Consider the following 24,771-nt stretch of genomic DNA (forward strand, 5'->3'; position numbering starts at 1 on the left):
CCACAGCATGATGCTGCCACCACCATGCTTCACTGTTGGGACTGTATTGGACAGGTGATGAGCAGTGCCTGGTTTTCTCCACACATACCGCTTAGAATTAAGGCCAAAAAGTTCTATTTTGGTCTCATCAGACCAGAGAATCTTATTTCTCACCATCTTGGAGTCCTTCAGGTGTTTTTTAGCAAACTCCATGTGGGCTTTCATGTGTCTTACACTGAGGAGAGGCTTCCGTCGGGCCACTCTGCCATAAAGCCCCGACTGGTGGAGGGCTGCAGTGATGGTTGATTTTCTACAACTTTCTCCCATCTTCTGACTGCATCTCTGGAGCTCAGCCACAGTGATCTTTGGGTTCTTCTTTACCTCTCTCACCAAGGCTCTTCTCCCCCGATAGCTCAGTTTGGCCGGACGGCCAGCTCTAGGAAGGGTTCTGGTCGTCCCAAATGTCTTCCATTTGAGGATTATGGAGGCCACTGTGCTCTTAGGAACCTTAAGTGCAGCAGAAATCTTTTTGTAACCTTGGCCAGATCTGTGCCTTGCCACAATTCTGTCTCGGAGCTCTTCAGGCAGTTCCTTTGACCTCATGATTCTCATTTGCTCTGACATGCATTGTGATCTGGAAGGTCTTATATAGACAGGTGTGTGGCTTTCCTAATCAAGTCCAATCAGTATAATCAAACACAGCTGGACTCAAATGAAGGTGTAGAACCATCTCAAGGATGATCAGAAGAAATGGAAAGCACCTGAGTTAAATATATGAGTGTCACAGCAAAGGGTCTGAATACTTAGGACCATGTGATATTTCAGTTTTTCTTTTTTAATAAATCTGCAACAATGTCAACAATTCTGTGTTTTTCTGTCAGTATGGGGTGCTATGTGTACATTCATGAGGAAGAAGAATGAACCTAAATGATTTTAGCAAATGGCTGCAATATAACACAAAGAGTGAAAAATTTAAGGGGGTCTGAATACTTTCCGTACCCACTGTATATGATGCGAATCTCCTGTTCCACCACATCTCAAAGGTGCTCTATTGGATTGAGATCTGGTGACTGTGGAGGCCATTTGGAGTACAGTGACCTCATTGTCCCATACTCAAGAAGCAGCCCAGCTCTCCAGCGCCCTCCCCTGAACACTGCTCTAATCAACAGCTCTGCCCATGGAGTAATAGCAATATTGATTAGAGCAGTGTTCAGTGGGGTTTATTGAACCGCAGAGCTGCTTGCATGTGAAAGCCAAGGTCTGACTCTTCCATGTGCTGGCAATAGAACTTAAAGTTTTACTAAACCCACAACAGTAAAATCAGTGTGTATATGCATTAAAGCATGCTTGTTATACTCACTGTGGAACCTAAGGGGTTAATCCTCCAGATTGTGTAAACAGGCTGTCTTCTCTGATCCTCCCCTTCTTCCACTGACCCCTAACCGTCTCCTGATAAGACAGAGACTTTGGAGTCACTCTGCACATGCTCAATTTGGTGTGTATTGCTAGAGATTTTTTTTTTTTTCCTTGGGAGGGCATGTGATCAGCAGGGGGCCAATCAGCACTGTCCAGACAGAGGGTCAGGGGTCCTGCAGCCTTACAGGACAGTCAGAGGAGAATTAAAGCTCCTCCTACAAGCTTTAACCAGACACTGATAGAAGTCACAAGACTGCTAAATACTGCTGATCAGAATAGGTATTTAGCAGTTACTATTTCCTAAAATAATTTCATTTCCATGTTCTGTGTACAGGGCCAGCCTTAGGTGTTCAGGCGCCCTGTGCAAGCTAATCCTGTGGCGCCCCCCCCCACCGCACGCGTGACCCCCCCCCCCGCACATTTTTTTGCACTTTATTTGACTTTTCTTTTTTATGATCACTAATAACTTAGCCCTCCTTACATTAGAGACCCCTCGCACAGCCCCCCTTACATCAAATACCCCTTTACATTAGAGATCCCCACAGAGCCCCCCCTTACATTAGAGACCCCCACAGAGCCCCCCTTACATCAGAGACTCCCCCCACAGAGCCCCCCTTACATCAGAGACCCCCCACAGAGCCCCCTTACATCAGAGACCCCCCCCACACACAGCCCCCCTTACATCAGAGACCCCCACATAGAGCTCCCCTTACATCAGAGACCCCCCCACACACAGCCCCCCTTACATCAGAGACCCCCACACACAGAGCCCCCCTTACATCAGAGACCCCTACACTGAACCTCCAGGCCGTGGTCGCCGCTTACCTCCCACTGTGCGGCCTGATCATCTGCGAGCTGTGATGGCCGCACGGCACCCCTGTTGCTCATGGCGCCCTGTGCGGCCGCACAGCTCGCACACCCCAAAGGCCGGCCCTGTCTGTGTACTGTGGGAGAGCAGATATAGTGAATGCAGGCTCCTGAGTTTAGGAACACTTTTAAAAAAATGACAACTCTACCACCAAAACAGGGCAATAAAACTGATGCAGCTCTGTGAACAGAAAAACGAAAGTGAAAAGTTAGCAGTGTAGCATCATTCCTTCCAGCAGATGGCAGCATGACATCACTCCTGGCAGGCTTTAACATGACATCACTCCTAGTAGGTGGCAGTGTGACATCACTCCTAGCAGATGACAACGTGACATCACTCCTAGTCGGTTACAATATGACATCACTCCTAGCAGGTTGTGTTATGACATCACTCCCAGCAGGTGACAATGTGACATAACTTTTAGCAGGTAACAATGTGACATCACTCTTAGCAGGTGAGAATGTGACATCACTCCTAGCAGGTGGCAGTGTGACATCACTCCTAACCGGTTACAATATGACATCACTCCTAGCAGGTTGCATTATGACATCACTCCCAGCAGGTGACAACGTGACATCACTCCTAGCAGATGAGAGTGTGGCATCACTCCTAGCAGGTGGCAGTGTGACATCACTCTTAGCAGGTGACAACCTGACATCACTCCTAGCAGATGACAACGTGACATCACTCCTAGCAGATGACAACGTGACATCACTCCTAGCAGATGACAACGTGGCATCACTCCTAGCAGGTGGCAGTATAACATCATTCCTAGCAGGTGGTAGTGTGACATCACTCTTAGCAGGTGGCAACTTGACATCACTCCTAGTAGTTGACAGTGTGACGTCACTCCTAGCAAGTGATGACGTGACATCATTCCTAGCAGGTGGCAGTGTGACATCAGTCCTAGAAGGTTGCAGTGTGACATCACTCCTAGTAGGTAGCAGTGTGACATCACTCCTAGCAGGTGACAACATAACATCACTCCTAGCAAGTGGCAGTGTGACATCACTTCTAGCAGGTGGCAGTGTGACATCATTCCTAGCAAGTGGCAGTGTGACATCACTTCTAGAAGGTGGCAGTGTGACATCACTCCTAGCAGGTGGCAGTGTGACATCACTCTTAGCAGGTGACAACCTGACATCACTCCTAGCAGATGACAACGTGACATCACTCCTAGCAGATGACAACGTGGCATCACTCCTAGCAGGTGGCAGTATAACATCATTCCTAGCAGGTGGCAGTGTGACATCACTCTTAGCAGGTGGCAACTTGACATCACTCCTAGTAGTTGACAGTGTGACGTCACTCCTAGCAAGTGACGACGTGACATCATTCCTAGCAGGTGGCAGTGTGACATCAGTCCTAGAAGGTTGCAGTGTGACATCACTCCTAGTAGGTGACAACATAACATCACTCCTAGCAAGTGGCAGTGTGACATCACTTCTAGCAGGTGGCAGTGTGACATAATTCCTAGCAGGTTGCAGTGTGACATCACTCCTAGCAGGTAGCAGTGTGACATCACTCCTAGCAGGTGACAACATAACATCACTCCTAGCAAGTGGCAGTGTGACATCACTTCTAGCAGGTGGCAGTGTGACATCATTCCTAGCAGGTTGCAGTGTGACATCACTCCTAGAAGGTAGCAGTGTGACATCACTCCTAGCAGGTGACAACATGACATCACTCCTAGCAAGTGGCAGTGTGACATCACTTCTAGAAGGTGGCAGTGTGACATCACTCCTAGCAGGTGGCAGTGTGACATCATTCCTAGCAGGTGGCAGTGTGACATCACTCCTAGCAGGTGACGACGTGACATCACTCCTAGCAGGTGGCAGCATGACATCACTCCTAGCAGGTGGCAGTGTGACATCACTCCTAGCAGGTGGCAGTGTGACATCACTCCTAGCAGGTGGCAGTGTAACATCATTCCTAGCAGGTGGCAGTGTGACATCATTCCTAGCAGGTGGCAGTGTGACATTACTCCTAGCAGGTGTGAATACAGCCTTGTGCCTCACAATGTACAGCCCAGCGTAGATGCTCTCTATTGCCCAAAGCGTCCTCTGCAGTTATAAATCATTAGCAGCAAGCAGGAAAAGCCAGCGATTAGAGCAGAATGGAGCTAAATTCAGACACCACCTAAGAAGAACCACAATCCTGATTGGTTAATGAAGCGAATCACGTTCAGGGTGCTCCGCTACTGATTATGTTTAGCAGTGCCCAGCCACCATCTGTGCTCATGGAGAAACAATCTCACCTTTGGTCCTTCTGTAGGACCGTTTTCCCCCATACTGGCAATTCTGTGCCAACAGCTGAAAACACAAAATGTTAATAGTTAGCCTAACTTTCCAGAACCTCCTCCGACAGGATCGTCTACTGGGGATTTAAAGGTGGATTCCATGTAAAATGAGATGAGGGCTCAATCAAATGAGGCAGTATCAATAGGTGGTTCAGATCACAAGTCTGAGACTTCTTAGTCCCCCTGTGAACCAAAGAAAATGAAGGGGCCTCAGCTCAGGCTTCCGTAACCCTATCCTGTGGGTCCTGCTGTGGGTGCAGGTGAAAGTCTGTCCCGACTCTATGAAGACAGTAGAAGTACCTGTATAAGAAGAATCCTGGACACAGCACACCATAGAAAGCTCTTCATCCAAGAGGTATTAGCAGTTTCAACTGACTCCATGAAAGCCAGGGCCCCAACACATTACGCCCCATGGATGATTAAGCCCCATGGGTAGGGTGAAACACGTTGGGGTGTGGCTTTGACTGAGTCAGCTGAGGTTGCTATCACCTCTTCAAGGTATGGTTTTGTATGGTGTGCGGTGTCCAGGATTCTTCTCATGCTTCTATCATCCTAAGACATCTGACTACAGCGAGCGACGGCCAAAACGACATCACCCCTTTCTGCATAGACCACACTGGGGAAGTTAGAAGGGAAGTGGACACAGCACACCATAGAAAGCTGTTCATCCAAGAGGTATTAGCAGCTTCAACTGACTCCATGAAAGCCTGGGCCCCAACATGTTACGCCCCATGGATGATTAAGCCCCATGGGTAAGGTGAAACACGTTGGGGTGTGGCTTTGACCACACTGGGGAAGTTAGAAGGGAAGTGGACACAGCACACCATAGAAAGCTGTTCATCCAAGAGGTAATAGCAGCTTCAGCTGACTCCATGAAAGCCAGGGCCCCAACACGTTACGCCCCATGGATGATTAAGCCCCATGGGTAGGGTGAAACACGTTGGGGTGTGGCTTTAACTGAGTCAGCTGAGGCTGCTATCACCTCTTGAAGGAATGGTTTTGTATGGTGTGCGGTGTCCAGGATTCTTCTCATGCTTCTATCATCCTAAGACATCTGACTACAGCGAGCGACGGCCAAAACTACATCACCCCTTGCTGAAATAGACCACACTGGGGAAGTTAGAAGGGAAGTGGACACAGCACACCATAGAAAGCTGTTCGTCCAAGAAGTAATAGCAGCTTCAGCTGACTCCATGAAAGCCAGGGCCTCAACACGTTGCGCCCCATGGATGATTAAGCCCCATGGGTAGGGTGAAACACGTTGGGTTGTGGCTTTGACTGAGTCAGCTGAGGCTGCTATCACCTCTTGAAGGAATGTTTTTTTATGGTGTGCAGTGTCCAGGATTCTTCTCACGCTTCTATCGTCCTAAGACATCTGACTGCAGCCAGCAACGGCCAAAACTACATCAACCCTTGCTGAAATAGACCACACTGGGGAAGTTAGAAGGGAAGTGGACACAGCACATGATAGAAAGCTGTTCGTCCAAGAGGTGATAGCAGCTTCAGCTGACTCCATTAAAGCCAGGGCCCCAACACGTTACACCCCATGGATGATTAAGCCCCATGGGTAAGGTGAAACACGTTGGAGTGTGGCTTTGACTGAGTCACCTCTTGAAGGAATGGTTTTGTATGGTGTGCGGTGTCCAGGATTCTTCTCACGCTTCTATCGTCCCAAGACATCTGACTACAGCGAGCAATGGCCAAAACTACATCACCCCTTGCTGCAATAGACCACACTGGGGAAGTTAGAAGGGAAGTGGACACAACACACCATAGAAAGCTGTTCGTTCAAGAGGTATTAGCAGCTTCTGCTGACTCCATGAAAGCCAGGGCCCCAACACGTTACGCCCCATGGATGATTAAGCCCCATTGATGATTAAGCCCCTTGGGTAGGGTGAAACACGTTGGGGTGTGGCTTTGACTGAGTCAGCTGAGGCTGCTATCACCTCTTGAAGGAATGGTTTTGTATGGTGTGCGGTGTCCAGGGTTCTTCTCATGCTTCTATTGTCCTAAGACGTGACTACAGCGAGCGACGGCCAAAACTACATCACCCCTTGCTGCAATAGACCACACTGGGGAAGTTAGAAGGGAAGTGGACACAGCACATCATAGAAAGCTCTTCGTCCAAGAGGTATTAGCAGCTTCATCTGACTCCATGAAAGCCAGGGCCCCAACACGTTACGCCCCATGGATGATTAAGCCCCATGGGTAGGGTGAAACACGTTGGGGTGTGGCTTTGACCACACTGGGGAAGTTAGAAGAGAAGTGGACACAGCACACCATAGAAAACTGTTTGTCCAAGAGGTATTAGCAGCTTCAGCTGACTCCATGAAAGCCAGGGCCCCAACACGTTACGCCCCATGGATGATTAAGCCCCATGGGTAGGGTGAAACACGTTGGGGTGTGGCTTTGACCACACTGGAGAAGTTAGAAGGGAAGTGGACACAGCACACCATAGAAAACTGTTTGTCCAAGAGGTATTAGCAGCTTCAGCTGACTCCATGAAAGCCAGGGCCCCAACACGTTACGCCCCATGGATGATTAAGCTCCATGGGTAGGGTGAAACACGTTGGGGTGTGGCTTTGACCACACTGGGGGTTAGAAGACCAATGGCCGGGGGAAAGAGGCAATCGGTCTGATACTGTAAAACGTAAGTAAAGGTGATACAGGTGGAATGTTAATTTTCTCAGTAAATGGATACCTATGCATAAAAACGAGAATATTTCCTTTATCGGGAATATACCGCACTAGATGGAGCTGACAATCATAGGAAATAAACATTTGGTCAAATTACGGTGCTCATTGGGTATAGCTTAAGACATTTGGACAGCCCTTTTTTTGAGGCTGGGTTCATGCTTATGCAAATCGGATGCCTCATATGACAGGAGAATGTGACCGGCTCTCAATAGAGTCGGTTCACACAACTCTAGGGTGCCTGCAGAGCGAATTGCACAGGGGTCCTGCGCATCTTCAGGTCCGAATTCAGGCAAAAATTTAGGCCTGATTCGTCACCCGAAATGGAGAACAGGGACGCGCCGGACCCCTGCTGTGAGCCAAGTGTGAATCCAGCCTAATAAAGATCCCCTAAAAAGAAGGATGTGATTTCCTCGTGAATGTGATGCCTCTTTGCACATGGGAACACCACAGGCCAACTGCCATTTTTTTTTTTGCGCAACATGAATTCTATATTAGAGACGGGGAGTGGTCAGCTATGACTGTCTTTGCTGGGGTTTATGGAGGATTCTGGAAATTGGTTTGTCTAGACTTTAGGAGGAAGGGGGCATTTCCACCTACAGAAATGAGACAACAGAGACTGCAAAACAGAAATCACAGCATGCCTGGCACAGGGCCGGCTACTTACACCTCCGACAGCACGGTGAATTTCAGAACGCCATCTCTCCGCTCCGAGGACCCGGTGTCACTGCCAACAGAGATCTGGGAAAGAGATTGATCAGCTGCGTTAATGATTTATTGACAGAGACAGACAAAACACAACAGGGTGCTAAGTACAAGTGTTCTGTGTGCACTGCTTCCCTCCTGACATTGCTGTGAGCTGCACTGTGCATGGCCAGAATCCAAAGCCAGGCATTTATAAAGATAAAAGAGTCTTTAACCACTTCAATACCGGGCACTTTCACCCCCTTCCTGCCCAGGCCGATTTTCAGCGTTCCGTGCTGTCACACTTTGAATGACGATTGGGCACTCATGCAACACTGGACCCAAATAACATTTTTAGTATTTTTTTGAGACAGATAGAGCTTTCTTGTAGTAGTATTTAATCACCACTGGGGTTTTTTTTTGCTAAGCAAAAAAAAAAAAAAAGACAAAATTTAGGGGGGGGGGGGGGCCTTTTCTCATTTCTGTTATACAATTTTGCGAATAAATAATTTTTCTTCTTCACTGATGTGCACTGATGAGGCTGATGGGCATTGAAAGGCGGCACAAATGGGCACTGATAAACTGCCCTGATGGACATGAATATGCTGCACTGATGGACACTGATGAGGCTGCACTGATGGGCACTGATGAGGTGGCACTGATGGGCACTGATATGTTGCACTGACGGATACAGATATGCTACACTGATGGGCACTGATGAGACGGCACTGATGGGCACTGATATGTTGTACTGACAGACACTGATATGCTGCACTGATGGGCACTGAAGGGGCTGCACTGATGGGCACTGATGAGGCGGCACTGTGGATGCAGCACTGATGAGGCAGCACTAATGATGCTGCACTGATATGTTGCACTTACGGGCACTGATATGCTACACTGATGGGGTTGCACTGATGGGCACTGATGAGGTGGCACTGATGAGACTTTACTGATGGGCATTGATATGTTGCACTGACAGGCATTGAAGGGGCTGCACTGATGGGCACTGATGATGCAGCACTGATGAGGTGGCACTAATGAGACTGCACTGATATGTTGCACTGACGGGCACTGATATGCTACACTGATGGGGTTGCACTGATGGGCACTGATGAGACTTTACTGATGGGCACTGATATGTTGCACTAATGGGCACTGAAGGGCACTGATGATGCAGCACTAATGAAGCTGCACTGATATGTTGCACTGACGGGGTTGCACTGATGAGCACTGATGGGACTTTACTGATGGGCACTGATATGTTGCACTGATGGGCACTGAAGGGGCTGCACTGATTGGTACTGATGAGGCGGCACTGATGGGCACTGATGAGGCGGCACCGATGGGATGAATTAGAGCAGGGACTACCAAATTATTAGGACTAGTGCACAAAGCAAGGTCCATAGAGACATGGATCCTAATAAAGATTAGGATGAGCCTACGCCAAAAAACACTCTGGCAGGGAAAGGTTAATATGGAGGTTATTTGGGTCCCGGAATTCAGCTTTAACTCTTTCCATGGTAGCGGTAAAAATGACCGGACCTTCCCGTAGGGTAAATAAGGCTGGAATTGTCCTGGAACCAGTTGGACAATTGTAAAATAAATAATAGAGGAGGACCCGGTGAACGAAAAGTGATGATGTTGAAGAAGAAGATGCTTTGAGCGTGTGCCAATTTAAGTTTAAGATGTCTTTGAACAGGTGCTTCACATTGGTGCCGAAGCCTTGCCAACCTTCGGGAGGGTCTACTGTCCTTTCACTGATAGAGACGTCTTGTGTGTGTAGGAGTTCGGCTAATAAGCACTTCAAAGAGCCTCGCCTGGAGCAAGAAGTGGGCGGTGTGAAGGACTATGGGGGATTAGATCATCGAGCAGGAACAGAAAACCGGTTACCTCTTTCTGGGCGTCTTCAGCACAATGGGTGTCGACCACTCCGAGATCGGCAATAGAAAGTTCTGTAGAAGAAGAACATAATAACCAAAATTACCTGGCTGCATTGAAAAGTAGCTATCAGCATTGAGAAGACAATCAGAAACATGGCCTTAAATTGTCATCAACAAAAAAAGTGTTGCGTAAGGCTTGGTTCAAAACCAGCACCACGTGAATGTGCATTTTCAGGCGTTTTCGCACTGCACGCAAAAGGACAACCCTTTCATTTGAAATGGGATGCCCTACGTGTGACAAACGCGCCAAAAAAAGGCATCAAGGTATCAAGCTTTGTTGGGTTGGGCATCAAGCTTTGTTGGGTTGGATATCAAGCTTTGTTGGGTTGGATATCAAGCTTTGTTGGGTTGGGTATCAAGCTTTGTTGGGTTGGGTATCAAGCTTTGTTGGTTTGGGTATCAAGCTTTGTTGGGTTGGGAATCAAGCTTTGTTGGGTTGGATATCAAGCTTTGTTGGGTTGGGTATCAAGCTTTGTTGGGTTGGGTTTTAAGCTTTGTTGGGTTGGATATTAAGCTTTGTTGGGTTGGGTATCAAGCTTTGTTGGGTTGGGCATCAAGCTTTGTTGTGTTGGGTATCAACCTTTGTTGGGTTGGGTATCAAGCTTTGTTGGGTTGGATATCAAGCTTTGTTGGGTTGGGTATCAAGCTTTGTTGGATTGGGCATCAAGCTTTGTTGGGTTGGATATCAAGCTTTGTTTGGTTGGGTATCAAGCTTTGTTGGGTTGGGTATCAAGTTTTGTTGGGTTGGGTTTTAAGCTTTGTTGGGTTGGATATTAAGCTTTGTTGGGTTGGGTATCAAGCTTTGTTGGGTTGGGTATCAAGCTTTGTTGGATTGGGTATCAACCTTTGTTGGGTTGGGTATCAAGCTTTGTTGGGTTGGATATCAAGCTTTGTTGGGTTGGGTATCAAGCTTTTATGGGTTGGGTATCAAGCTTTGTTGGGTTGGGTATCAAGCTTTGTTGGGTTGGATATCAAGCTTTGTTGGGTTGGGTATCAAGCTTTGTTGGGTTGGGTATCAAGCTTTGTTGGGTTGGGCATCAAGCTTTGTTGGGTTGGGCATCAAGCTTTGTTGGGTTGGATATCAAGCTTTGTTGGGTTGGGTATCAAGCTTTGTTGGGTTGGGTATCAAGCTTTGTTGGGTTGGATATCAAGCTTTGTTGGGTTGGGTATGAAGCTTTCTGTTTATTTCGGCATACGAGAAAACGCAAGTTTGGGGCGCCACTAACAATGAATGGCGCCACAAGTGCAACGTGTGCGTTCTGGTGGACGCGTGCAAAAACGCTCTCACCAACTGGTCTACGGGCCTCTTACTATCTTCGGGGTTTCAGTGGTTATCTGTTCCTGCTACAGTTCCTCTTTCCCAGGCTATGGAGTCATTTCTCTTCTCCCGTCACAGCACTGGTGTAGGCAGGTAGTCTCACTTCTCCTGCTGCACATATTCTATAAATACACTCCTTATGATGCAGCCTTTGGGGCCTTTGCTGGCAGCAGTCTCAGGACAGTGAAGGGAAAATATACTTAGACTGGGTTCCAGTAGCTCACTGTTTTCATACTGTCCTCACTTTGTCACTGCCCGCCATCCCTTTCATCTTTTTTGTGTTTTATTTTTTACTTTGATCTTTTATAATCGATCTCACCAAGAGAAATATCATATGTGACACTTACAGAGGCTGGAAGCATGGATTTATAAAGGGGACAGAATAGCTGTGATCTCCAGCAGTCTCTTGTAATCTTTTTAAAACTCTCTGACCATCTCCTGTAGCATGTCTGCAGACTCTGACCGTCACCTTTAGTAGGTCTGCAGTCTCTGACCATCTCCTGTAGTATGTCTGCAGTCTCTTACTGTCTCCTTTAGTAGGTCTGCAGTCTCTGACCGTCTCCTTTAGTATGTCTGCAGTCTCTGACCGTCTCCTTTAGTAGGTCTGCAGTCTCTGACCATCTCCTGTATTATGTCTGCAGTCTCTGGCCATCTCCTGTAATATCTCTCCAGTCTTTGACCATCTCCTCTAATATGTCTGCAGTCTCTAACCATCTCCTATAGTAGGTCTGCAGTCTCTGACCATCTCCTGTATTATGTCTGCAGTCTCTGACCATCTCCTGTATCATGTCTGCAGTCTCTGACCATCTCCTGTATCATGTCTGCAGTCTATGACCATCTCCTGTAGTAGGTCTGCAGTCTCTGACCATCTCCTGTATTATGTCTGCAGTCTCTGACCATCTCCTGTAGTATGTCTGCAGTCTCTGACCATCTCCTGTAGCATGTCTGCAGTCTCTGACCATCTCCTGCATCATGTCTGCAGTCTCTGACCGTCTGCAGTCTCTGACCATCTTCTGTAGTATGTCTGCAGTCTCTGACCATCACCTGCATCATGTCTGCAGTCTCTGACCATCTCCTGTAGTATGTCTGCAGTCTCTGACCGTCTCCTTTAGTAGGTCTGCATTCTCTGACCATCTGCAGTCTCTGACTGTCTCCTGTAGTATGTCTGCAGTCTCTGACCATCTCCTGTATCATGTCTGCAGTCTCTGACTATCTCCTGTAGTAGGTCTGCATTCTCTGACCATCTCCTTTATTATGTCTGCAGTCTCTGACCATCTCCTGTAGTATGTCTGCAGTCTCTGACCATCTCCTGTATTATGTCTGCAGTCTCTGACCATCTCTTATATCATGTCTGCAGTCACTGACCATCTCCTGTATTATGTCTGCAGTCTCTGACCATCTCCTGTAGTAGGTCTGCAGTCTCTGACCATCTCCTGTATTATATTTGAAGTCTCTGGCCATCTCCTGTAATATGTCTGCAGTCTCTGATCATCTCCTTTATAAATTATTTGCAATGGTAGGGGGCAGAGCTAAAATAAGTATATATATATATATATTTACACACACACACACACACACACAGTATATGGGGCTTTTTTTTTCTCAGAGAATAGGTGCAGGAACTCCTCCCTCCGAATTACCCCTTGACTCCACCCCCTACCTACCTCTGAGCACCGTTCCTTGGTTCCACCCCTTACCCACCTCCCAGGAACACCCCTTTCAGAGAATACAGAACCAAGTATCAAGTCATTTGTATGGAATTTGTTAATGATAACAAGAAAGGCAGTACAATAGATCTAGCAACAATGGACACTCCAGCAACAATAGATCCACTCCAGCAAAAATGGACTCCTAACAGTCAGCATCAATAGACCCGCCAGCATCCAGCAACATTAGACCCCTCCCTCAACAGCAGATCCCTCCCAGGAATGCAACATAAGACCCCCCAACAAAAATAGATCCCCTCCAGCAGCAATAGACCTCCCCAACAACAATAGACTCCCCTCGCAACATAGAACCCCTTCAGCAACAATAGATTCCCCAGCAGCCTGCATCAAAGACCCCTTCCTCAACAGTACATCCTTCCCAGTAACGACTGACCCCCCCCCCCCAAGCAACATTAGATCCCTCACAAGCAGCAGAAGAACTAGACCCCCTGCAGCAACAATAGATTCCCCAGCAGCCAGCATCAGTAGATCCTCCAGCACACCCCCAGCTCCTCTTGCCATTATGTACATTCAGCTCTGCGTTCCCACTGAAAAAAAGCCCTGTATATATTATATATACACACATACATATATATACATACATACAGTATATAAAGCACAATTTTATCTTCACTTGGACAGATTTGGAAACTTTTACATTTCCTTTCAGTTTATTTTTTGCCATCTCTCTCCTATTATGGATGTTTTCACTTCCTGTCCTGGAGACGTAACAGGAAGTGAGAATAAATCTCCGTAAAACGAGAGGAAGTGCCCATTTCACACCACACAGGACATTCTTTTTTCCTCTTCCCTTTTATTATTTTATTAAATGTAGAGATTATTTTAGCTAATCGGACCCCGTTATTCCACCAGCAGCCCTTTGACACTAAGGCTTCAAGCACTCTCGCTTTTAGAGGCGTCTTGCATTTTTTTTTTTTTTTATGCCTCTAAACGCCCCTCCATGTTATCCTATGTGTCCGTGCATGCACAGGCGCTTACGGGAGTTTAGACGCACAGAAAAAAAAAATGAAATACTACAAATCTTCATGCTAAACTAAACCAGCAAACAATAAAAAATATACAGCTGCAGTTAACTAACCTTCTTCAGCAAATATGTTTACCAAATATGGTGCGCTAAATTACAAAGCGTTTTTCTATTAATTTGTAATTTTAAAAAAAAATAAATAAATAAATAAAAAAGTTACAAAACGTTTTTCTATTAATGTGTAATTTAAAAAAAAAAATATATATATATATATATATATATATATATATATATATATATATATATATATATATATATATAAATAAATAAAACAAATAAATATAAAATAATACATAAATATATAAATAATAAATATATAAATAAATATATAAAATAAAAGATAAACATAAAATAATACATACATGTATAAATAATAAATCATTTAAAAATAAATATAACATTAATAAAGATAAAAAAAAATACATAAATGTATAAATAATAAAAAAAAGATAAAACAATAAATGAATAATAAAGATAAAATAATAAACAAATGACAATGAAATTAAAAAACTATATATATAATATATATATATATATATATATATATATATATATATATAAATAAATTTTTTTTATGAATTACACATTAATAGAAATACACTTTGTAATTTACTCATTTATTGTGGCACATTAGGTGAACATATTTAAGTTTTTTTTAAAAAATCACTTATTAATGTGTAATCAATCAAAAATAAAAGAATATAAAACAAATAAATAAGAAAATAAATATAAAATAATAAATACGTGTATAAATAATTAATATAAAAGAAATAAATGTATAAAAAAATAGCAAAAAGTGAATGAATATAAATATATATATATATATATATATATATATATATATATATTTTTTTTTTATGAATTATACATTAAAAGAAATACGCTTAGTAATTTATTGTGGCACATTAGATGAACATAGTTACATTTAAAAAAAAAAAAAAAAATCACTTATTAATGTGTAATTCAACAAAAATAAATAAGACAATAAATAAACATAAAATAATGAAAAAAATATAAAATAATAATTAAATGTATAAGTAATACATCTCTACTGACCACACCCCCACTGATGCATTTCCCTACACCCGGGGATTAGTCATAGCGAAACACGTCAGTGGCGAGGTAGGTGTGGTGCAGTCAGCGGCATGGTCAGTGGTGCGGTCAGCGGCGTGGTCTGTGGTGCGGTCAGCGGCGTGAAGCGGTCGGCAGTGTGGTCGGTGGTGCGGGCAACGGGGTGGTCGGTGATGCGGTCGGGGGTGCGGTCGGTAGTGCACTCAGCGGCGTGGTTGGTGGTGCGGTCAGCGGCGTGGTCAGTGGTGCGGTCGGCAGTGTGGTCGGTGGTGCGGTCAACGGCGTGGTCAGTGGTGCGGTCGGTGGTGTGGTCAGCGGCATGGTCGGTGGTGCGGTCAGTGGTGCGGTCGGTGGTGTGGTCAGCGGCGTGGTCGGTGGTGTGGTCGGCAGTGTGGTCGGTGGTGCGGTCAGCGGCGTGGTCGGTGGTGCGGTCGGTGGTGCGGTCAGCGGCATGGTCGGTGGTGCGGTCGGTGGTGCGGTCGGTGGTGTGGTCGGTGGTGCGGTCAGCGGCATGGTCAGTGGTGAGGTCGGCAGTGTGGTCAGTGGTGCGGTCAGCGGCGTGGTCGGTGGTGCGGTCAGCGGCATGGTCAGTGGTGAGGTCGGCAGTGTGGTCAGTGGTGCGGTCAGCGGCGTGGTCGGTGGTGAGATCGGCAGTGTGGTCAGTGGTGCGGTCAGCGGCGTGGTCGGTGGTGCGGTCGGTGGTGCGGTCAGCGGCGTGGTCGGTGGTGTGGTCGGTGGGGCGGTCAACTGCGTGGTCAGTGGGGCGGTCAGTGGTGCGGTCAGCGGCGTGGTCAGTGGTGCAGCCGCATTGGCTGAAGCCACCACAAACATACATTGATACGGATCGGGACGGGCGAGCGGCGGTTCTCATCTCTGAATGTGTATCAATAGGCGTGCGAAAACGTGACTTTTACCGCAATTTTTTCTGCTGCTTGCGTCTAAAAAAAAAAAAATGAAGTGTGCTGTGACCTAAAAATAGACAAATAGTCGTTGTATTAATGTGCAGGCCGGGATCCTAATCTTCTGAGCAGGTTTCGGGTTTCTCATTGTAATGATGTTTTTCTCGGAATGTAGGACGCGGAAGACGCAGACTATCACGCCATTGTGAGAAGTCATTATCGCAGTGAATGGCCTCTTTCTTCTCCCTGGAGACCGCCGCCCCCTCCCCCCAGCGCCCTCTTATCAGCGCCCTCATCCACAGACACTTGACTCCCTCTTTGTACGGCTTGGGGAATTGGAACCGTCCCAAACTTGCCACCTCGCACGGCGGGTAAAAATACACCGCGAAGCCTCGCAGACGCAGGGCGGACATCTACAGGGAGCGGGCCCATGGGGTCCTAGGAGCTGGCCACACACTAGTAGAATCTTCTTCAAAATTTTTCGTTTTAGGAACGTTTGTTCGATTTTGGGGGGAAATCAAATGATTTTTTTTTGTAGAATGCGGCAATGTAAATTTTTTCTTGAACAAAACGCATTTCTAGCAGCGTTTTTGGCTTTACGTTCAGCAAATCGACAATCATTACCAAATCGATCGTTAAAAGCCAAGGTGAAGTTAAAACAACGTTGGCCAGGTCATCCAACGTTCCATAGAAAATCCAACTTTAGAGCAAAAAACTAATGAGAATATTCTAAACGCAGGAACCCACACTACAACCAATCATGTGTAACTATACCGAAGTAAGGCGAGTTCTGATTGGCTGTACTTTAGTACACCAGACTGACAGTAATCCCCGCTTTTTAGGGGGCCGTTCATATTATTTACCACTTCTGGACCGGAAGATTTTCCCCCTTAATGACCAGGCCATTTTTTGCGATTCTGCACTGAGTTAATTTAAAGGAAAATTGCGCGTTCGTGCAACGCTGTACCCAAATAAAATTGATTTCCTTTTTTTCCCACAAATAGAGCTTTCTTTTGGTGGTATTTGATCACCTGTGCGATTCATATTTTTTGCGCTAAAAACAAAAAAATAGTGACAATTCTGAAAAAAACAAAAAACTATTTTTTACTTTCTGCTATATCACATTCCCAATAAAAAAAAAAAAATAAATAAATGTTTTTCTTCATTTTAGGCCAATTTGTATTCTGTGCGATTTTTATTTATTGGGTTATAGAAAAAAAAAAAAAAAAAAGAGCGACAATTCTAAAAAAAAAAAAAAAAAAAGAAAACAATATTTTTCACTTTCTGCTATATAACATCCATAAGGCCCCTTCTCTTATAGGAAAGGACTGAAATCCAATGAATGAAAGGGGCGGACCAGGGACAGTCAGGCTGGGGAGGAAAGAGCTAGATAATTTGTATTTATTTTAGTTATTTATTTTTATTATTTGTTTTTTTTTTATTTATTACTTTAATTATTTTGTATTTTTTTTAGTTATTTTATTATTTGTTTTATTTATTTGTTTTTTATTATAATTATTTTGTGTCTATTTTAGTTATTTATTTTCTTATTTGTTTTATTTATTTATTATTATAATTATTTTGTATTGGTTTTAGTTATTTATTTTTATTATTTGTTTTTATATTTTTATTATTTGTTTTTATAATTTATTTATTATTACAATTATTTTGTATTTATTTTAGTTATTTATCTTTACTATTTTTTATTATTTAATTATTATTATTATTATTATTATGTTGTATTGATTTTAGTTTTTTTTTTAGTTTTTTTTGTTATATGATTATTATAATTATTTTGTATTTATTCTAGTTATTTTTAATATTTTTTTATTATTTATTTATTATTACAACTATTTTGTATTGAATTTAGGTTTTTTTTTATTATTTGTTTTTTTTATTTGTTATTACAATTATTTTGTATTTATTTTAGTTATTTATTTTTATTATTTGTTTTTTATAAATGTATTTATTATTATTACAATTAATTTGTATTTATTTTAGTTATTTATTTTTATTATTTTTTATTATAATAATTATTTTGTATTGAATTTCGGTATTTATTATTATTAATTTTTTTAATTATTATTACAATTATGTTGTAATTATTTCATTTTTTTTGTTTTTGTTTTTTTTACTTATTATTATAACTATTTTGTATTGAATTTAGTTATTTATTTTTATTATTTGTTTTTTTATTATTTATTTATTTATTATTAAAATGATTTTTTTTTTATGTTAGTTATTTATTTTTATTATTTGTTTTTTTATTATGTATTTATTATTATTATTATTATAATTAATTTGTATTTATTTTAGTTATTTATTTTTATTATTTTTTTATTATAATAATTATTTTGTATTGAATTTCGGTATTTATTATTATTATTAGTTTTTTTTAATTATTATTACAATTATGTTGTAATTATTTTAGTTTTTGCTTTTTTTTTACTTATTATTATAATTATTTTGTATCAATTTTCGTTATTTATTTTTTATTATTTGTTTTTTATGTATTTATTTATTTATTATTATAATTATTTTGAATTTATTTTAGTTATTGATTTGTATTATTTGTTTTTATTATGTATTTATTATTATTATAATTATTGTATATTGATTTTAGTTATTTATTTTTATTTATTTATTTTTGGAATGATTAAAAACAGTGCAGAGGGGACACAAAGCAGCCAAACACGAACTGCGATGCAAGATAGATAGTAAGCTCTTGGGACCCCCCCCCCCATCTGTATCCTTCCTCCATCCTCCGGACCCCTGGGGCTCGCTCTGTAATAGCCCAGCTGTGCGCTGCAAATGGAAAAAGATGAAAAACATTTTCGGCGTGCGGCTTGGAATACGCGGAATAATTGCGAGATCCGTGACAAACCTCCTTAGTCCTATCAGTCACACATAGAAAAAAAAAAAATCAATGGCTCCCGGCGGCACAGAGGCAGCATTGTTTGCTGATTGCATGCATTGTGCTTGCCGCAGCGCGCAGCTCAGCGGAGACGTTAAACAAGCAGCTCCAGGCAGCCAGGAACAACAATCCGTGTGCCGGCGACTCTACCAAGCAGATGCGTCAGCTATGCTAAAGTCAAAAAGTTATCCACGCTATGCGCTGCGGTAAATATGCGCAACATTAAATGTTAATGACCCCCCAAACAAGGGTATTGTCACGAAACAAACGTGCTGCAAACACACCAAAAAGCGCAGTAAAAAAAAAAATACAGGCGCTTCCTTGGGGCGTTTGCCGCACTTAGGGCAGCCCTATTTACATCTCAGCGTTTCCAAGCGACAAACCGCACAGAAAACACGCAATTTAATGCGCATTTCAGAAATCTATTGCAAATGCGCAACAAACATGCTGCAAACACACCAAAAAGCGCAGTAAAAAAAAAAAAGTACAGGCGCTTCCTTGGGGCGTTTTCCGCACTTAAGGCAGCCAATTCAAGCAAAAGAACTGCGCTATGCGCGTTAACGTGTAAAAATCACGCAATAAAAAAAAAAACCCGTGTCCCACACTGCAAAAATGCCATTTACAATTAGGCCCCGTTCCCTTCTCCTTGTTTCCGAAAAAAAAACGCAGTTTGCAAACACACTGCAAACAAGCGCCGGGCTTGTGTTGCCATTAAATGTTCATGGCCCCCCCAAATGCGAGAGCGCGTTTGCCGCATTGCGAACTCTCCAAAAAAGCACAGTAAGGAAACATGTTCTGCTACAAAAAAAAAGCGCAGGAGCCTCCTTGGGCTGTTTGTTGAACGTAGGGCAGCCCAATCAATGTGAAAAATGCGCAAAAACCGCGAGCGGAAAAGCGAGTTCCCACTACGCGAATGGGGGGGGGGTCTTAAAAAATAAAAGTAAAAAAAAAAATGCAGCTCCTTGAAGCCTGTCAGCCACCGATATCCCGGTGTAAACTTACCGCAAACCTGAAATAAGCCTCAGAGTTAAACCACGACTGGAGAAGCTGGAGCAAAAGATGGGTGGACTGAAGTAATTTAAGGCCCCCCCCCCCCAGCACCATATAATATAATCCATCTGTATTCAGTGATACAAAGCAGATTGACGTGCACAGTCAGGACGCAACGCGTTCAGGGATCAATGCAGGAGGCACAGCTGTCCTAATCCAATAATGAAGAAGAATGTGTTTTTGTTTTTCTGTCCTATAAAAAGAAAGTGGATGTCTGAACCAAACAAGTCGCAGCCAAGCGGCCTCAATATATTTTAAAGCTCTGCACACGACCGGATCACAATGGAGCAGAGGTTGAATGCTTAGGGCTGCTGTTCTGCGACTTCCCGCTTTCCTCTGGACGCTTCTAGAACACGTCACCAATGACCACGTCACTACCATGACACGTCAGCCAATCCCTGAGGAGGTGTGCCCGGAAGGTGGAGGTGGAACTCATACGCAGCCTCATGCCTGGGCAGTCAGTGTTCCTGGGTCCAGTCCTGCAGGAGGAGACCCCTGCATAGGGGCTCTGCCCCCCTGGTGCAGGATCCTTAAAGAGGAGCTCCAGGCTCCCCCCCCCCCCCCCAAAAAAAAAAATAAAAGTTAGCAGCTACGAATACTTCTTCAAAACTTTTGGTTTGAGTTTTAGGGTGAGTTTTAGAGAAGACACCAAGGTCCCAGCTAGGCTTAACTGGGGGGTCTATTTGCAGATCCATTGCCCAGGGATCAAGTCAAGAGGAGCAGGGGGTGATTGATAAGGGCTGATGTTCTGCAACTTCCCCCTGTCTTCTGGAGGCTTCTAGACGTATAGTGGGAGGGAGAGCACAACAGGCAGCCTGAATATTTATAGCACTTCAGCCAATCCCTGGGGAGGTGTACCCAGAAGGTGGAGATGGAGCCCATAAACTGTCTGACACCTGAGCAGTCAGAGTACAGTGTTCCTGAAAGCAAGTCCCGAAGGGGCTCGGTCCCTGGTGAAGGATCCTTAGAAGAATATTGAAGAAGACAAGGTCAGGGCCTATACGCAGATCTAAGTCCAGGGATTAAGTTGGGTCAGGGTCAGGAGGAAACTCACTAAAGAGAGTCAGGAATTAGTTGGTGGGGAAGAGTCCAACGGTGTCGAGTCTTTAGTCCTGTGTAAGCTCCAACTTAGTCTGTTTTGAGTTTACACAAAGCCTTCTTGACTTGGCTCCAGCAAGCAAGGCAGTGAGGGGTTATAGGAAAGGTGAACTAGCCCCAAAGAGTAACCTGATACTAACCTGTTAACCATGTATGGTTCTCAAAAGGTCAAAAAAAGACAAATGACCATCAAGTGCGAACTCAAGTTGACCATAGCCAACACTGGAGCTCATCCCCATCCTGCTTTACAAGAGAACTAAAATTCCTTTATGACCTCCTCCCTCTCAAGGTCAAGTTGGCTCAAGTTCCCGGATCAGAATACTTCTTTCTTAGCCTTTAGGAGTTATCGGTTACAAGAAAATCATCAAGTCCTCAAGTGGCTACATATTTTTAGCACCACATCCCTTGATAAGGAAACTTGGAATGAGCCATTTGGGACTACGATAAACCACATTCATAAAAAATTCACAATTTATTAGATTATGTTAAAAACATTCCATATTAAAATGATACAAGCTATTAACATGGTCTCATTGTCCTTATTTCCACAGTGGTATGAAGGTAAACACACCCAACAGGTTTCACCATATTGGGGCTTCTTCAGGGGAAAAGATATTCTGAAAACCTATGATGAATCATTAGTCAATTTAATCAATAATTTAATTCAATGTAGTCAATAGAAGAGCTAGGAAAGTCTCACAATGATATCAAGTATCAGGCTTTCGCGTGACCACAGGAGGTACAAGAGGACCAGAAATGTGTACTAATAAATAGAACCACACGGGGGTGCCTATTCACCAAGGGAGATAATAACTAGATTTATAAGGGAATGAAAGTTGTATATGGTCTGAAAATAGGCTACCCATTTGGCACCGCCCCTTATATTGGTGGTCAGTGGGAAGAATGCCCCTTACATTGGTGGTCAGTGGGAAGAATGTCCATTACATTGGTGGTCAGTGGGAAGAATGCTCCTTACATTGGTGGTCATTGGGAAGAATGTTCCTTATATTGGTGGTCAGTGAGAAGAATGTCCCTTACATTGGTGGTCAGTGGGAAAAATGCCCCTTACATTGGTGGATAGTGAGAAGAATGTCCCTTACATTGGTGATCAGTGAGAAGAATGCCCCTTACATTGGTGGTTAGTGAGAAGAATGTCCCTTACATTGGTGATCAGTGAGAACAATGTCCCTTCCATTGGTGGTCAGTGAGAAGAATGCCCCTTACATTGGTGGTCAGTGAGAAGAATGTTCCTTACATTGGTGGTCAGTGAGAAGAATGCCCCTTACATTGGTGGATAGTGAGAAGAATGTCCCTTACATTAGTGATCAGTGAGAAGAATGTCCCTTACATTGGTGATCAGTGAGAAGAATGTCCCTTCCATTGGTGGTCAGTGAGAAGAATGCCCCTTACATTGGTGGTCAGTGAGAAGAATGTCCCTTACATTGGTGGTCAGTGAGAAGAATGCCCCTTACATTGGTGGTCAGTGGGAAGAATGCTCCTTACATTGGTGATCAGTGAGAAGAATGTCCCTTACATTGGTGGTCAGTGGGAAGAATGCCCCTTACATTGGTGATCAGTGAGAAGAATGTCCCTTACATTGGTGGTCAGTGAGAAGAATGTTCCCTACATTGGTGGTCAGTGAGAAGAATGCCCCTTACATTGGTGATCAGTGGGAAGAATGGCCCTTACATTGGTGATCAGTGGGAAGAATTCCCCTTACATTGGTGGTCAGTGGGAAGAATGTCCCTTACATTGGTGGTCAGTGAGAAGAATGTCCCTTACATTGGTGGTCAGTGAGAAGAATGTCCCTTACATTGGTGGTCAGTGAGAAGAATGCCCCTTACATTGGTGGTCAGTGGGAAGAATGTCCCTTACATTGGTGGTCAGTGAGAAGAATGCCCCTTACATTGGTGGTCAGTGGGAAGAATGTCCTTTACATTGGTGATCAGTGGGAAGAATGCTCCTTACATTGGTGATCAGTGAGAAGAATGTCCCTTACATTGGTGGTCAGTGAGAAGAATGTTCCCTACATTGGTGGTCAGTGAGAAGAATGTCCCTTACATTGATGGTCAGTGGGAAGAATGCTCCTTACATTGGTGGTCAGTGGGAAGAATGCTCCTTACATTGGTGATCAGTGAGAAGAATGTCCCTTACATTGGTGGTCAGTGAGAAGAATGCCCCTTACATTGGTGATCAGTGGGAAGAATGGCCCTTACATTGGTGGTCAGTGGGAAGAATGCCCCTTACATTGGTGATCAGTGGGAAGAATGCCCCTTACATTGGTGGTCAGTGGGAAAAATGCCCCTTACATTGGTGGTCAGTGAGAAGAATACCCCTTACATTGGTAATTGGTGAAGTTGCTCACAGCTCAAGGAACACTTACCAACCTCTGGAGAAACCTTCTGCTTCTACGGAACCCTTGTTGAGAAAGGCTGCTCTATATAGTCTTTTGTACCATTAGACCTGGACTTCTGAAACAATCCGAGACCATCTGAATGTCGTTTTCCCAGCTGAGGAATCTACATAGATGAGCAGAACAAGATCTTCAACATTCCAAAGGAAGTCTAGCGAAATGTGACCAACTACTACTAGGTACTCGGTCTTCCATAGACAACCCATGTCACCTTAATATTTGTACAGTCCTTGGGATAGAAGGATTAATTTGCCAAATTCTTATACTGGCCTTGGATATATTTGGAGACAATAATGAAGTCGCCTCCAAGGCGTCCCTCTCCTGAAACTGAAGGAACCTAATTATTCTTATCTTTAGCCCCGAGCAAGTTTCGTCTTTGTGAGAGTCAAAACTTGTTTGGAATTTTAGGGGGTTGCATGTAGCAGATGGAGGCGGAAGGCGAGCCAGATGAAGGTATTAAAGAGACCCGGTCAGGGGTTACAGGGGACTTTGTCTTTGCTACTCGGGGCAAAGTAGAACGTTAATGGCACTGGGACCTTGAGTAGATGACTCTTTAGTACTTGGGGTTTAGTCTATTAATGCTCTACTAAAAGTGTCCCCATGGGGCATTTGGGTGATGTGGGGGCTGATGTGAAGTCACTCCCTGCCATTCCACAATGGTGTGCTGGTGGGAGGGGAGGATTCACTGCATCATATGAAGTCACCCCCCCCCCTCGTCCCGCTACGGAGAGGATGATGCACTTCATCATGTGAGGTCTTCTCTCATTCCACGATGGTGTGCTAAATGGGGAAGGGATAATACACTTTATTATTTGAGGTCACCCCCCCATCTCGCCATGGTGTTCTGGATGGAGGGAATAATGCACTTCATTATGTGAGGTCACCCCCCATCCTGCGATGGTTTGCTGAATGGAAGGGTTGATGCACTTCTTCATGTGAGGTCACCCCCATCCCATGATGGTGTGCTGGATAGAAGGGATGATGCATGACATCATGTGAGGTCATCACCCACCCCGCAATGGTGTGCTGAACTGAAAGGATGGTGGACTTCAATATGTGAGGTCACCCCGACCCTGAGATGGTGTGCTGATTAGAAGGGATGATGCACTTCATAATAAATGTAAGGGCACCCCCCCCCCCCCACCCATCATGCGATGGTGTTTTGGATGGAGGGGATAACGCACTTCATTATGTGAGGTCACCCCGACGCTGAGATGGTGTGCTGATTAGAAGGGATGATGCACTTCATTATGTAAGGGCACCCCCCTATCCTGCGATGGTGTTCTGGATGGAGGGGATAACGCACTTCATTATGTGAGGTCACCCCCCTCCTGCGATGGTTTGCTGGATGGAAGGGTTAATGCACTTCATCAT

At 44.0% G+C, this 24,771-nt stretch overlaps 1 protein-coding gene across 2 annotated transcripts in view; it reads right to left on the bottom strand.

The window, feature by feature from the left end:
- Window positions 1-7,999, bottom strand: part of LOC309543269 (death-associated protein kinase 2-like) — a 75,577-nt gene extending 67,578 nt beyond the window's left edge. The window contains exons 1-2 of one of the 2 annotated variants that reach the window (XM_082242726.1): window positions 7,924-7,993; window positions 4,521-4,575 (exon numbers count right to left, since the gene is read on the bottom strand). In XM_082242726.1, the coding sequence (XP_082098852.1) occupies window positions 4,521-4,553 (33 nt within the window). In that variant the 5' untranslated portion in view covers window positions 4,554-4,575; window positions 7,924-7,993. Of the gene's footprint in view, window positions 1-4,520; window positions 4,576-7,923 lie in introns of both variants that reach the window. The other variant, XM_082242725.1, reaches the window with a different exon arrangement.
- Between the last annotated feature and the right edge of the window lie 16,772 nt (window positions 8,000-24,771).

This window comes from Pelophylax lessonae (genome assembly GCF_965119305.1).
Source record: "Pelophylax lessonae genome assembly, chromosome: 13".
Taxonomy (NCBI): Eukaryota; Metazoa; Chordata; class Amphibia; order Anura; family Ranidae; genus Pelophylax; species Pelophylax lessonae.